At 45.3% G+C, this 15461-nt stretch overlaps 1 protein-coding gene across 2 annotated transcripts in view; it reads right to left on the bottom strand.

Moving 5' to 3' along the window:
• LOC117250229 (kalirin-like) overlaps positions 1-15461 on the bottom strand; it is a 45004-nt gene that overhangs the window by 20604 nt on the left and 8939 nt on the right. For both annotated transcript variants that reach the window (XM_078165703.1, XM_078165704.1), the window contains exons 13-38: positions 15287-15403; positions 15141-15215; positions 14495-14617; positions 14336-14388; positions 14026-14173; positions 13738-13934; positions 13534-13631; positions 11328-11491; positions 10303-10422; positions 10142-10221; positions 9919-10057; positions 9701-9835; positions 8833-8995; positions 8550-8665; positions 7244-7366; positions 6988-7170; positions 6546-6670; positions 6397-6463; positions 6034-6143; positions 5803-5872; positions 5600-5689; positions 3863-3955; positions 3277-3388; positions 2999-3189; positions 1072-1173; positions 826-980 (exon numbers count right to left, since the gene is read on the bottom strand). In XM_078165703.1, coding sequence (XP_078021829.1) covers positions 826-980; positions 1072-1173; positions 2999-3189; positions 3277-3388; positions 3863-3955; positions 5600-5689; positions 5803-5872; positions 6034-6143; positions 6397-6463; positions 6546-6670; positions 6988-7170; positions 7244-7366; positions 8550-8665; positions 8833-8995; positions 9701-9835; positions 9919-10057; positions 10142-10221; positions 10303-10422; positions 11328-11491; positions 13534-13631; positions 13738-13934; positions 14026-14173; positions 14336-14388; positions 14495-14617; positions 15141-15215; positions 15287-15403 — 3149 coding nt within the window. The remainder of the gene's footprint in view (positions 1-825; positions 981-1071; positions 1174-2998; positions 3190-3276; positions 3389-3862; positions 3956-5599; positions 5690-5802; positions 5873-6033; positions 6144-6396; positions 6464-6545; positions 6671-6987; positions 7171-7243; positions 7367-8549; positions 8666-8832; positions 8996-9700; positions 9836-9918; positions 10058-10141; positions 10222-10302; positions 10423-11327; positions 11492-13533; positions 13632-13737; positions 13935-14025; positions 14174-14335; positions 14389-14494; positions 14618-15140; positions 15216-15286; positions 15404-15461) is intronic.

The raw sequence follows: 15461 nt of genomic DNA, 5'->3' as shown, positions 1-15461 counted from the left end.
TTTTGCAAAGTTGTAAATGTTAGGAAGATAGTCACAATTATCTGTTCAAAAGTTGTAAATGTTAGGAAGATAGTTACAAATATCTGTTTCAAAGTTGTAAATGTTAGGAAGATAGTCACAGATATCTGTTTCAAAGTTGTAAATGTTAGGAAGATAGTCACAATTATCTGTTCAAAAGTTGTAAATGTTAGGAAGATAGTCACAGATATCTGTTTCAAAGTTGTAAATGTTAGGAAGATAGTCACAGATATCTGTTTCAAAGTTGTAAATGTTAGGAAGTTAGAAAGAAGAAATATCTGTTGCACTGATCATACTGACACAAATCTGCCTCCATGAAGGAATTTTAATCTGTTTTCTGCATGGAGTAAGGTTTTTTTAGGGGGTAATCCCCCCCCCCACAAATTTACTAATCAGCATTACATTTATCCCTACATTTTTACCTCAAGAAAGAGTTTGAGAGTTCAGTTAATTTCAGGCACTCACCCCAAAATTGGTGATTATTGATAAATTAATTTTTTACAACATGTTGAGGGTTTTTTTAATGGATTTTCTGCACAGTTGAAGGAGCAGTTAAGGGGTAATTAAAAATCCTTAGCCGTCCCTGAATTCTACACATCATGATTTTAACTTTTCTCCCACTGCTGGCAGCGTAACGCAGTGATTTCTGAATGGTGTTTGGTGCATCACTTTAAAAAATTCAGAGGACAGAATGTTCCGGAGGTCACGGCCGTTGCACAGAGGTCAAAGGTCAGTTATGTTTAGGAGAGCTGACGGATCACATGGTGGGAGGAATCTAACGTGGACATGTTAACTATGAGCGCTGACCTGCGGCTGATGCTGCGCTGTCGCCCCAGGGTGGGGTTTGGTGTCTTGGGGAGGGGAATGGGCTCCCGCAGCGCCCCCCGCAGGTGTCCCCGCCTCTCCTGGATCACCTGTCTAATGCTGCGGACCCACTCCTGCTTCAGCTCCAGCGAAGACGCCTGTGGAGACAGAGGATGACAGGTAGATGGTCCACGAACCTTTGAAGTGTGTTAACACAACATCAGTGTGTGGTGGGGGGGGGGCACGCACCTTCAGGACCGTCTTGTTGTCGGACGTTGGCGTTCGTCCGACCCACAGAGCGAACTTACAGGGATCCCCTTCTATGTGCTCCGTGACCCCGAGCTCTGAGGTCTGAGACAGCGACAGGAAGTGAGAGTGTTTTAGAGACAGGTGATCACATTTTCTTTTTCTGTCTGTTTCTGTAGAACAAAGTGGTGTGTCCCCATAAGTTTATGTGTCCCCATAAGTTTATGTGTCCCCATAGACCATGCTTCAGTAATCTGGACATACTTGTTTACTTTGCATGTAGTTTAAGTCGTAAAGGACCATTTCATACAGATTATTGACAGTAAACTTGACGTCTAAATACACCCCATAAACCACCTATAATATGAGTTAAATCAATCAATCAATCAATCAATCAATTTTATTTATAAAGCCCAATATCACAAATCACAATTTGCCTCACAGGGCTTTACAGCATACGACATCCCTCTGTCCTTATGACCCTCACAGCTGATCAGGAAAAACTCCCCAAAAAACCCTTTAACAGGAAAAAAACAGTAGAAACCTCAGGAAGAGCAACTGAGGAGGGATCCCTCTTCCAGGACGGACAGACGTGCAATAGATGTCGTACAGAACAGATCAGCATAATAAATTAACAGTAATCCATATGACACAATGAGACAGAGAGAGAGAGAGAGAGAGAGAGAGAGAGAGAGAGAGATGCAGGACAGACGGTAAATGTCCCCATAAACCACCAAAACATACAAGTAAAAGGTCCAGTATGAAAATAAAGCCTCAGACCTGTAGTTTAGTTTTGTCTTTAAATGACGATGTCATGTGTTTTTAATGTTGACGTGTGTCTGTGATTATGTGTGTCTCTAATATCTGATGGACATGTGTCTCTAATATCTGATGGACATGTGTCTCTAATATCTGATGGACATGTGTCTCTAATATCTGATGGATGTGTGTCTCTAATATCTGATGGACGTGTGTCTCTCATGGCTGATGGACATGTGTCTCTAATATCTGATGGACGTGTGTCTCTCATGGCTGATGGACGTGTGTCTCTAATATCTGATGGACATGTGTCTCTAATATCTGATGGACATGTGTCTCTCATGGCTGATGGACGTGTGTCTCTCATGGTTGATGGACGTGTGTCTCTAATATCTGATGGACGTGTGTCTCTCATGGCTGATGGACATGTGTCTCTCATGGCTGATGGACATGTGTCTCTCATGGCTGATGTCTCATGGCTGATGGACGTGTGTCTCTCATGGCTGATGGACATGTGTCTCTCATGGCTGATGTCTCATGGCTGATGGACATGTGTCTCTCATGGCTGATGTCTCATGGCTGATGGACGTGTGTCTCTCATGGCTGATGGACGTGTGTCTCTAATATCTGATGGACATGTGTCACTAATATCTGATGGACATGTGTCTCTAATATCTGATGTCTCATGGCTGATGGACGTGTGTCTCTCATGGCTGATGGACGTGTGTCTCTCATGGCTGATGGACATGTGTCTCATGGCTGAGGGACGTGTGTCTCTCATGGCTGATGGACGTGTGTCTCATGGCTGATGGACATGTGTCTCATGGCTGATGGACATGTGTCTCATGGCTGATGGACATGTGTGTCTCATGGCTGATGGACGTGTGTCTCATGGCTGATGGACATGTGTCTCTAATATCTGATGGACATGTGTGTCTAATATCTGATGGACATGTGTGTCTCATGGCTGATGGACGTGTGTCTCATGGCTGATGGACATGTGTGTCTCATGGCTGATGGACGTGTGTCTCATGGCTGATGGACGTGTGTCTCTCATGGCTGATGGACATGTGTCTCATGGCTGATGGACGTGTGTCTCTCATGGCTGATGGACATGTGTGTCTCATGGCTGATGGACGTGTGTCTCATGGCTGATGGACGTGTGTCTCACCCTCAGCCTGCTCTTGTACAGATATTTGGTTCGTCCCGATGAGTCTTTGATCTCCTTGCTGAAGATGAGTGACAGCTCAAACAGGAAGAGGTGTCTGTCCCGCCCCTTCCTGATCAGGGACTTGGGCTCCCAAACCAGGAAGGAGTCCTGCAGGAGGAGCTCGCCCTGCACCTCCAGACCCTCCTCCAGACCTGCCGGGGACGTCGCAGCCGGTTAGTGTCTTTAAACATGTCTCATGTGGAGTCATGTCGTCCTGTGAGGACAATGATCTGCGTTACCTTCCAGCATGCTAACGTGCATGGCGTCGTTGGCTCTCTTGGGGACGCTCAGCATGACGTCCAGACCTTCCTTTATCTCTCCTTTCCCCTCCTCGCAGCACGCTAACAGCTCCTATGGACATATACACACACATCAGTCCACAAATCACGGGACCAGAGACATGAGCTGGGCGACAACATAAACCTGACCGTCCCCCACAGGACGGAGGAGAAGTTAATAGCAAAAACAAATGCTAGCTTTTTAGCACATTAGCTAATGTTAGCTTTGATAGCAAAAGAAATAATGGATTTCTCTGTAACACGTTTTTAGCTAACGTAAGCTTCGTCTCAGTAACTGGTTTCTAGAAAGGTGCTGCTCAGGTACTGGTCAATGTATATTTTATAATAAATGTATTAAATGTGTTTCGGCTCGTCTAAAAACGTAATCATTTTGTGCTTTTTTTAAAGTTACAGTCCAAAGATTAGTATTTTGATTTCATGAAGTGAGCAGCTTTGAATTGGTGTGAAATCACTGGAGGTCGACCGTCACAAACTTTAACAACAGTTTTGGTCTGAAGGATTTCTGTGGACCGACAAAAAGACGTACCTTGAGCAGCAGCTGGTATTTGGTGATCCTCTGAACTGGTTTGATGAGAGCGGAGGAGATGGAGTTAGCCAGGCCGTGTCTCCTCTGCACCTCCTGCACACAACAAGCGTTCACACGACAGTTAAAAACATTGTAACTTCACTGATCAACATTTATTTCATACTGTGACTCGCTCTGGACCAGTGGTTGCCATATTAGCACAAAGCCAACAACAGCATCAACTGAACTGAGCTCTTAAGGCTCTCTTTTAAGTTCAGATTTATGTTCTTAAAATGTATGAAAAATTTGATAATGCTTAATTTTTATATTCAAACTTTAAATTTAAGGAGAATTGTTATATAATAAATAATTGTTTTTATAACAGTTATCAACGAGGCAAGTTTCATGATGATGTCTATTAGCTAAGATTTTTTTTACCTGAGTGTCTAAATGTTGAAAAAATGTTGGAATTCTACAAAACATATCTCTAATGGTCTGAGTCATAACTCTCAGCTTCAGCAGCACTTACAGACACCAAATTCTCCACTTTAATTCCTGTCTGTATTTTGAAGGTTTGTTAGAAAGGTGCTTGTTCATATATTCATATACGTTATTCATAGACTGATTGACGGAACGTTTTATTCCTAAAAACATGGTGAAAATGTTTTTTTTTTATGGCAGGTTTTTTTTCTGATTTATGGAGTGATAAGAGATATCCAAACATCCCTCTGTAAAACCTTTGACTCTAATATGTCAACAACAGTAAACAAGACTTTTGATCCACGTTTTGTCCAGTGTTCAGAAATGTATGAAAATCAGCTCATATTTCATCAGATAATGCCTCAGTTCAATGTTTACACATAAAATTCATCGAAAACCTGTACTACGAAAAATATTTGTCCCAATGTAAGTGATCAACTAAAGAAGTTTCATGATAGTGACTGTTTGTTTTTTTGTTTTTTTTTAATTGAAAATGTTGGAATTTTACAAAACATTTCTTTAAAGGTCTTTTTTTTTTTTAAAATTCTGACTTATAAATCTCAACTTCAGTATTTCTTATATAGTTTTATTCCTGTCTATATTCTGGAGGTTTGTACAGAGGGTTTGTTCATATATTATTTGGGCACGGATTTATAGAGCTTTTTATTCCTAAAAATATGGCAAATTTGATATTTATGGCTGCTTTTTTTCTCATTTATGGAGTGATAAAAAGAGATTAAAAATTCCATCATCCCTCTCTTTTGATTTTTATGTCAACAAAATGAAACCAATTTTGATCCATGCTTTGTCCAACATTCAGAATTATGTTCTGGAAATGTATGAAAATAAAATATAAAAATATAAAACTATGAAACATTTCATTAAAAAAAAATTAAAAATATCTGAAGCAGAAATTAATTGTTTTATCTTTTGAAACAACTAAAGCTTTAATTGAAGACAGGACACTGACAGACGTCTCTGTGTACTGAGGTCATAGTAAAATGGCCCCATCCCCGAGGAGACTGGCTCGTTGCGTGTTCAGCTGACCGGCTGTGAAAACACTAAATTATTTTTCAGGTCACTGGTTTCAAACCAGTTCAGCCTCAGGGTCCAAAGTCTCCATCCACACAGAGACTCTCTTACTCTGAGATTTCCTGGATGTCTCCTGAAGGAGTGACATTGCGGTACATTTGTAGTGAATGTTCTCAGTGAAGGACAGACAGTTGATTTAGGATTATTAATAATCGATAAGTCAACAGATGTCGTCAGTAAACAAACCTCGAAGAATCCGACGCCGTGCTGCTGGATCAGTAAACTGGAGTCCGGTTTGTTCCTGCAGTACGTCACGTACATGTGGAACTTATCCGCCTGACACACACACACACACACACACACACACACAAAAACAAAACATTTATCACTTTATTAACATGCTCGTTTACATTTTTACTTCATTAAAAACAAACAAACAAACTGGTTACCCAGGTAACAAAGCAGTGTCCGACATCCTCAGGAAGCTGTTCGTAGTTTTCCAGCTCCTTCAGGAAAATACTGCAACACACAGAGTACAAATAAATACTTAAGTTATAGTGTATCTCACAGTACCTATTGTGAAACTCGTAGACGTCCTGGATGTGTCCACTGTAGCACATGTACAGCAGTGTACTTCTTAATGTACTTCTTAGTGTACTTGTTAGTGTACTTCGTAGTACCTGTTGTGAAACTCGTAGATGTCCTGGATGTTTCCGAACACGATTTCGTCCTTGTTGGACAGACCAGGTGGGACGTCCTCGGAGCCGCTCGTCATCTCCCACAGGTACGTCTGCACCAGGAGAAAGTATTACTGCAGTACAGGAAGTACCCTCCACTCTGATGTAGTACTACGTGGTATAAGTACTTATCAGAGCTGTGGTTCTTCTGCTCTGTATCAGTGTGGTGTGTACTTCTGCCAGCAGAGGGTGCTGTTGGTGTGAGTACTCTGTGGTGTTGTGTAATGCAGGACATTGTGTGGACTGTACTCAGTGGTACTGTGTGGTACTGCGTAGTGTTGCAGTACTGTGATGTGAAGTGTGTACCTCGATACACTCCTGCAGGTCTCTGACGTAGACTCGCTCTGTTTGGAGGAGTTCAGCCATGATGTACCTGAGAACACACACATGTCACCACAGCATGTTCACTCTGACAGTACTCACACAGTCACAGTACTTGTAGTACTTGTACTCACTCCTTCTTGCGGGCGGAGCGTCTCTTCTCATCGCTGACTTGGTGACTCGGGTCAGACAGGTTGACCTCGGGGTCCGAGTCAGACAGACTGTTGGGGATCAGCTCCAGCTCCAAGTCCTTATTGTCCTGACAGGGACACCGTACAGCATGGTCATTAAAAGTACACACAGAGTACTACAGAATACTATGACTTTACTTCCAAAGACTACGATTTAACTTCTGAAAACTACAACTTAACTTCCAAATACTACGACTTTACTTCCGAAAACTACAACTTTACTTCCAAAGACTACGATTTAACTTCTGAAAACTACGACTTAACTTCCAAAGACTATGACTTAACTTCTGAAAACTACGACTTTACTACCAAATACTACAATTTAACTACTAAATACTACTTTACTTCCAAATACTACGACTTTACTTTACTATAATGTTCGTACCTGCGAGCAGCCTCCGAGCGCCGTCTCCAGCAGGTGACGGTACTGCCCCATCCTGACGGTGAAGTCGCGGTAACGTTTATCCACAGTGGAGACGCAGCGGCGGAGCTCGGCGCGGTGGGCGTGGCCTTTGGCCAGCATGCTCTCAGCCAGTTGGATGAGCAGGTGAACCTTCTCCTGTGTGTGCTGAGAGGCAGAGCGACAGGTGAGTGACGGTCGTCATACATGTATGTACGCACATCTGTGGGTGCGTTCTCACCTTGGCCGACACGCAGAACTCTCGGTGCTGGTTCAGCAGTTCTTGCGTCTCGGTCACTGTTGCCCCTGGCGACGTGTGCGTAGACAGGTAGTGGTCACCTGACTGCTGCAGCCAATCCAGAGCCTGTGGCAAAAAGACACATACACTGTCTGGATTTAACCCTGAACAGCCCCCGTCATGTTACCCAGGATGCTTCAGGAGATGAATTTAGTCGACATGTATCCCATCATGCATTTCATATTGAACAGACTCAAAACTTCCATTCGACTAATTAACTGAATAATTTTTTGGCTAACCGTTTAGAATTTTAGAACGTGGGCGATTTATCAAAATAATTTTGTAATTTTCTTTACCTGAGTACTTCAACTGTGCTACATTTATCTGAATACTGTAGTTAGTTCACAGATTATAATTTTCATACACTGTTAAAGATGAAACGACCCAATATAAACATTAAATACTGCTCACATGTCAAAGTATCAGTAATAATACTAACCTAACCCCCCCAACCCCTGCCAGACAAGGACTTTTACTAGCAAACTAGTATTTTTATATATATATGTATATATATATATATATATATATATATATATATATATATATATATGTGTATATCTAAATTATATATTTATTCTGTGTGTTAATGTGTAATCTGTAACACCGTCAACAAATACAAAAACATCTGTGAAATCAAATAACTATTTTGCTAATAAACAAATTCTGCGGGTGTAAAACTAAAATGCAAAAGCACAAGCAAATCCAAAAATAAAAAATATAAATAAATAATTGATATGGATGTATATGGATGTGAATGTATGTATCTATATATATATATATATATTTTTTTTTATATATATGTATAAAATATATCTTATTTATTTATTTTGTTTTTGGATTTGTTTGCGTATTTGCAGGGTTTTTTTATATTCACAAAATATTTTTGTTAGGTTTTGCGTGGTGTCAATGCGTTGCCATAATTAAATGTATTCAGAGATGTTTTTTTGTCGAATTTGTGTATTGGCTAAATAGTTATTTGATTTCACAGATTTTTTTTGTATTTGTGGATGTTTAATATTCACAGATTACACATAAACACACAGGCTGTTAATCTGTTTACACAGCTGATATTGACACTAATCTGTCTCCATATAGCTGGTTTTACCTCATGAAAAGATGAAATTAATTCTTCCACCTCTGCCAGTGAATAAATTAATTAATAATCATCCAAACTTAAAAAGAGAATGCATCAATTTTCTTTCACTGTAATATTAATTAATTTATTTTTGATTTAACGTTAACGGCGTACCTGCTGGGCGTGGCTCTGGAACATCAGGTACTGCTGGCACTGATCCAGTCTACGTTTCTTCAAAGTCCAGAAATGAAGAACTCTGTTTTCCCTTTGCAGCAGCTCACTGAGGATACCTGCACACACACACACACACACACACCTGGATCAGTCAAACGAACGCCACGCTGCATACAGATATAAACCAGGTGGAGTCCCTCAGGGCTCTACACTGGCTCCACCGCATGTCTCTGTTTACACTGACTGAACATGACTCGTGTGTCTCTGAGTGTGTTCATTTCACCTTTGACCTGTTGCTCCGGCACCCTGGAGTGCCCCGTGACCTCGGTGACCCCCGTCACCCCGGAGACGGTGACACTGTGGCCTGAGATGTTTGCCATGGTGACGCTGTTACGGTGGATGTACTTGAGGAAGACTTCGGCGTTCCGTCTGGCCAGAGTGCAGGCCTGTTGCCATCGAACCAAGACTGTTAGTCACCCTGTCACACTGAGGTTAATATATGTGAACAGCTCAGGACTTTTTATGACCAATAAAGAAAAGGATGCCTCGAGACGTTCGCAGACCATCGAAGACTGTCCACAACAAATAAATACTATCATTTATCAAAGAACAGAGGGACCCTAATACTGATGTTTTTTTAAATACTACACACTGACACTCCTTGTGCATCAGTGTGTAGCATCTCTCTTAATTAGGAGTCAGACAGAAGCTCTGCTCTGATCTCTGCTATGTTCTGATTTTACAGAATGTCACAGCAGCAAATATCAAAACTAAAAACTGTAGTTCTACACTTGACAGAGGAAACAGAACTAAACTTTAGTTTAGTTACACTGCTCCTCGTGCATAAATGAGCATAGTGTCTCTCTTAATGTGGAGTTTGAAAGCAGCTCTGCTCTGCTCTCTGCTACGTTCACATTTCACATAATGTCATAAAAGTAAATATCAAAACTACAACTGTGGTTAAAGAGGAAGCAGAACTAAAAATTTAGTTTAGCTATGCTGCTCCTCATGAGTAAATGTGCACAGCATCTCTCTTAATGTGGAGTCGGACAGCAGCTGTGCTCAGCTCTCTGCTATGTTCACATTTTACAGAATGTCACAAACAAACTAACAAAAACAGACTGTATAAAAGTGTCCAGGACTGTCCTCACCTTCAGGAACGCCTCCTTCTGCTCCATGTGTTTACTGACCAGCGGCAGGAGGAGCTCCGGCTGCCTCTCTCCACCTCCACACCAGTCCTCCTCCCTGCGGTACTCCTGCTCCAGACTCTCCAGCACCCCACACACCTGGAGGGGCAGGCAGACAGGTAGCTACACAGACAGACAGACAGACAGACAGGTAGTGCAAGTAGACAGACAGATGGTGATACCTGCTGGGACGTCCTGTAGAAGGCTGCGGAGGCGTTGACCAGTTTGAGTCGGTCTTCAATCCTCAGCATCAGAGTCTGCCAGTGCAGCGCCACCGTCTGGGCACAAGACCGCACCGCATCTGGGTCGTAGTGACCTGACCTAAGGGGGGGAGGTCAGAGGTCACTTGATGAGAAAGAGGTTCGTTTCCAGCCTGCATAGATGTATGAGTGCCGTGTGACTCACCTGACCAGAAGCTCTGCCCTCTGCTGCAGCGCCAGAGCCACCTGGTGAGTCCTCTGCAAGGAGTCTGCGTGGAGGAGAGCCTGAAAGAGATGTCACATGAGGAGTTTCACTGACTGACCTTGTCTCAGTTCAGTGACTGTGAATTCTTGGAGTGCAGTTACCTCTATGGCCTGTTGGAGGCGCTCGTGCTCCCTCTGTAGCTGCTCAGCTTCAGACAGACAGCTGGAGTTCAACATGCAGGACGACAACATCACCTCCCCCTCTGAGATCCAGCCCAGCACCTGAGACAGGCAGGGGGGAAAGAGACAGACAGGTGTGTGTTACCTGTTTGACCTGACTCTACAGGTGTGTGTTACCTGTTTGACCTGACTCTACAGGTGTGTGTTACCTGTTTGACCTGACTCTACAGGTGTGTGTTACCTGTTTGACCTGACTCTACAGGTGTGTGTTACCTGTTTGACCTGACTCTACAGGTGTGTTACCTGTTTGACCTGACTCTACGGGTGTGTGTTACCTGTTTGACCTGACTCTACGGGTGTGTGTTACCTGTTTGACCTGACTCTACGGGTGTGTGTTACCTGTCTGACCTGACTCTACGGGTGTGTGTTACCTGTTTGACCTGACTCTACGGGTGTGTGTTACCTGTCTGACCTGACTCTACGGGTGTGTGTTACCTGTCTGACCTGACTCTACGGGTGTGTGTTACCTGTCTGACCTGACTCTACGGGTGTGTGTTACCTGTCTGACCTGACTCTACGGGTGTGTGTTACCTGTTTGACCTGACTCTACGGGTGTGTGTTACCTGTTTGACCTGACTCTACGGGTGTGTGTTACCTGTCTGACCTGACTCTACGGGTGTGTGTTACCTGTCTGACCTGACTCTACGGGTGTGTGTTACCTGTCTGACCTGACTCTACAGGTGTGTGTTACCTGTCTGACCTGACTCTATGGGTGTGTGTTACCTGTCTGACCTGACTCTACAGGTGTGTGTTACCTGTCTGACCTGACTCTGCAGGTGTGTGTTACCTGTCTGACCTGACTTTGCAGGTGTGTGTTACCTGTCTGATCTGACTCTACAGGTGTGTGTTACCTGTCTGACCTGACTCTGCAGGGGTGTGTTACCTGTCTGACCTGACTCTGCAGGTGTGTGTTACCTGTTTGACCTGACTCTACAGGTGTGTGTTACCTGTTTGACCTGACTCTGCAGGTGTCTCAGCTGCAGGTTCTGCTCCAGGTGTGTGTGTGTGTGATCTGCAATCTGCTGCAGCTCCTTCTGTTTGTCCTGCAGGAGGCGCTGCAGCTCGTCCACCTGAGCTGAGAGACCCCCCTCCGCCTCAGACAGCTCAATACCTAACACACACACACACACACACACACACAGTCCTCATAAGGTAGGTTAACCAGCCTTGTGAATTTGCATTTTAATCTCCGTCCGTGTGTATTTGCTCGTCTGTGTATCTCCATGGCAAAATTCAATCCCCTGGTTTCCATGGGGACCAGCTGTGTGCTTCAGAGAGCAGTTTCCATAGCAACCCCATCCCCTTCCCCCCATGATCTTCTCTGCCCCCCCCCCCCCCCCCCCCCCCCGACATCATCATCATCATCATCATCATCATCATGGCTGCTTGGTCCAAACTGTGAACCGACGTCTGATGGTGTTAGAGACTCCTGGAAACTCCTGGAGCGCAACACGCCCCAAAATGAAATCCAGGTAACCTTGAAGCACGTCAAGGACCACATGGGCCCTTTAAAGCATCTTTACCTCCTCTCTTTGTGAAACTGTCCAGTGTCACAGAGTTTGGAACCTTCTCAAGGACCTCCAGACACAGCTCACAAACTACACACAACCACTCAAGGACCCCTGGAATCCACAAAAACTTCTTTCAGTGTCCTGGAACCCTGTCAGCAACTCCTTGAATTCATTTAGTGACCAGTGGAAAACTACTACGGGGTTCTGGAACCTCTTCAAGGACCACTGGAATCCACAAAGATTTACTTCAGTGTCCTGGAACTCTGTCAGCAACTCCTTGAATCTACTTAGAAACAAATGGAAAACTATCAAGGGTCTCTGGAACCACTAAGGTTCCCTTAGTGTCCTGGAACCCCATCAGGGTCTCCTTGAATCTACTTAGGGTCCAGTGGAAAACTATCAAGGGGTTCTGTAACCTCTTCAAGGATCCCTGGAACCAACAAAAGTTCCTTCACTGTCCTGGAAACTGTCAGCAACTACTTGAATCCACTTAGTGACTAGTGGAAAACTATTAAGGGACCTTAAAACATCTTTAAAGACCACTGGAACCTTATGGGGGTCCATTAGAACTCCCTCAGTAATCACTCAGCCCCATTGAGGAACACTCAAAACCACCAGAGGGCCCCTGGAATCAACAAAAAAGACTCCAGAAACTTCCTTAAGTTCTTCCTTTGAGGGAATACCCTTATTATTAGGGGCCCCCAGAACCCCCTTTTGGAGCTGTGTCAAGGACCCCTGCAACTCCCCAAGGGACCTCTAGAACTCCCTTTGGAATTACCCAACAAAGCACCAGAAACCACTCAAAGATCCCTGGAACCCACGAAAAACTTCTGGAAATCCCTCAAGGTCCCAGATACTTTGTTAATGATAGAATTACCTGCAAGGACCATTGGGCAATCCTGGAGACTTCTAGGACCTCCCTTAACGTCCACTGAGAGCTCTTAAACACCATATGATCCCTCAAACTCCTCAAGAATGAGAAAGATGTAGAACCCAAAAAAGGTCCCCTGGAACACACTGAATGACACACTTAAATCCCTCAAGGCCCCTTGGATCCTGTCACGTCTGAGGTTACCTCCGGTTACCGGTGTGACAGTCCAATAGCTACAGGAAGCTCTTGTAGAACTGCTTCAAGAAGCAGTGCAGAACCATCAAGGATCTCTAGCATCTCCTTGAGAACTTCTGAAACCCTCTTCTGAAAGTCTCTCAAGGTCACCAGAGTTCTGTCAAGGGTTCCTGGGAATCCCCAAGGTAGTAGTGAAAGCCCTCCAAGGACCAGTTGAACATTTGGAGGCCTTTCAGTGACCACATGAACCCTGTGCTGATCTATCCCTCTGTTACCTTCGCAGACCTCAAAGTGGTCTCTGGGAACTCTCCAGGAACCCTTTTGATGGCCACTTGAAGTCCTCAATGGTCTTTAAGAGCCACCTGAAGGACCAGGCTACACTGGAACTCCCAAAAGGAGCTCTAAACACCCCTGGAGGCCCCCATGTAGCCCCCATCTGGTCTGTTGTGGTGTACCTCAGGGCTCTACGCTAGATCCTTGTCTTTTCTGTTATCTAAACCACCAGTTGGCCCCGTCATTCAGATTACTACGGATGTTTCCGTCAGTACTCAGTTACAGTGACAGTGTGACTCGTACCTGATGCCTGGACCTCGGTTATGTACTGCTGAAGGTCATGACCTTGTTGGATGACCTCATAGATCATGTTGTTCATGGCCAGCCGTCGCTCCATGTGCCTGCGGATGAATCAGTCACTTAGTCAAAGCCCAACATGGCCTCTGTTTTTTTTTTTTCTTTTTTTTGTCATGAGTCATGATGATGTCAGCATGCCAGCCTGTTTACCTGTGGATGCGCTGCTGTGCTAGCGTTAGCACCTCTGGGCTAGCCTCCACCAGCCGCGACTGGCCCAGTCCCAGCTTGTCCTGGGCAAGCTTATCCTGGTTTGCGTCTGGCATGCGCGGCGATGCTAGCTTCTCTGCAGAGAAGTCCTGGGACTGTTTCTGGAGGTCCTGCTTCCAGGCGTCCATTTCCCCCGTTACCTAGGAAACACACAAACGTTCACAGGGAATGGAACCTTGACGCTAAGGATGGAGGTGTAACATGTCGATTATTGATTATTGATCAGTTTACCTCCAGCGTGCACTGCTGCAGGATGCGTAGCTGCAGGTACACGTCCAGTCGGATCTTCCTCTGGTGGAAAAGTTCCTCAAGCTGAACGTGAGACTCCTCCAGCTGCTGCAGCACCGTCTCCACGTGAGCTACTGAGCTGCCCTGGGGCCTGAAACAAACGCACCTAAAGTGGTCAAACAAACCTGAAACCACGGGGACTTCAGAAACTGCAAAACAAACACACCCAAACTACAAAACAAACACACTAATAATAACACACACTGGCTCCATGCAGGCCTCTGAGCCGCCCTGATGAGTGAATCAAACACACCTGAGTTGGAGGATGAGGTCTTCTCCTTCCCGGATGACACTCATCGCAGCTTCCTGTGGGTCAGGGTTAGAGCTGGGGTTAGTGTGAGGTCAGAGGTCAGAGGTAAGGGGGGTGTTAGTGTGTTAGGCTGCAGGTCAGAGGTCAAAGGTCAGCAGGTACCTGTGTGTTGGCCTGTTGCTGCTGCTGCTGACTGATGAGAGACTGAAGAGACTCTACGGTGTCGGGACAAATACACGGGTCAGAGGTCAGCTGCTTCTGGAGACCCTCCATCCACACTGAGAGCTGAGGAGGAGGAGGAGGATGTAAGTTCCAGTTCCAGATGGTGGTGTCAGGTGTCAGTGGGAGGTGTCAGGTGTCAGAGGGTGGTGTCAGGTGTCAGTGGGAGGTGTCAGGTGTCAGTGGGAGATGTCAGGCATCAGAGGGTGGTGTTACGTGTCAGTGGGAGGTGTCAGGTGTCAGTGGGAGGTGTCAGGTGTCAGTGGGTGGTGTCAGGTGTCAGTGGGAGGTGTTAGGTGTCAGTGGGAGATGTCAGGCATCAGAGGGTGGTGTCAGGCGTCAGAGGGTGGTGTCAGGTGTCAGTGGGAGGTGTTAGGTGTCAGTGGGTGTTGTCAGGTGTCAGTGGGAGGTGTCAGGTGTCAGTGGGTGGTGTCAGGTGTCAGTGGGAGGTGTTAGGTGTCAGTGGGTGTTGTCAGGTGTCAGTGGGAGGTGTCAGGTGTCAGTGGGTGGTGTCAGGTGTCAGTGGGAGGTCTTAGGTGTCAGTGGGTGGTGTCAGGTGTCAGTGGGAGGTGTCAGCAGTGTGTGTTACCTCCTTGGTGTGGGTGTAGAAGGACACAGCCAGGTCCAGCAGCAGCTTCCTCTGCTCCACCCTCTGGATGAAGGCCTGCACACACAACACACGTTAACTTCCTGCAGCACTTCCTGTCTGTGCCCTTCACAATAAGAGCAGTGTACCTGCATGCGGAGCTCCAGGTCCCTGGCAGCCTGGTAGATCTCCTCCTCCTCACACTCTCCTGACTGAGCCAGCTGGTCGGCTGCTTCCAGGAGCTTCTCTGCGTTAGTGTACGTGTTCTGACACACACACACACACACACACACACACACACAGGTATCATTTATTCAACATGGC

Source organism: Epinephelus lanceolatus, chromosome 24 (genome assembly GCF_041903045.1).
Source record: "Epinephelus lanceolatus isolate andai-2023 chromosome 24, ASM4190304v1, whole genome shotgun sequence".
Lineage (NCBI taxonomy): Eukaryota > Metazoa > Chordata > Actinopteri > Perciformes > Serranidae > Epinephelus > Epinephelus lanceolatus.
Note: the sequence above shows the minus strand (reverse complement) of the source record. Positions and strands in the feature narration are given on the sequence as shown.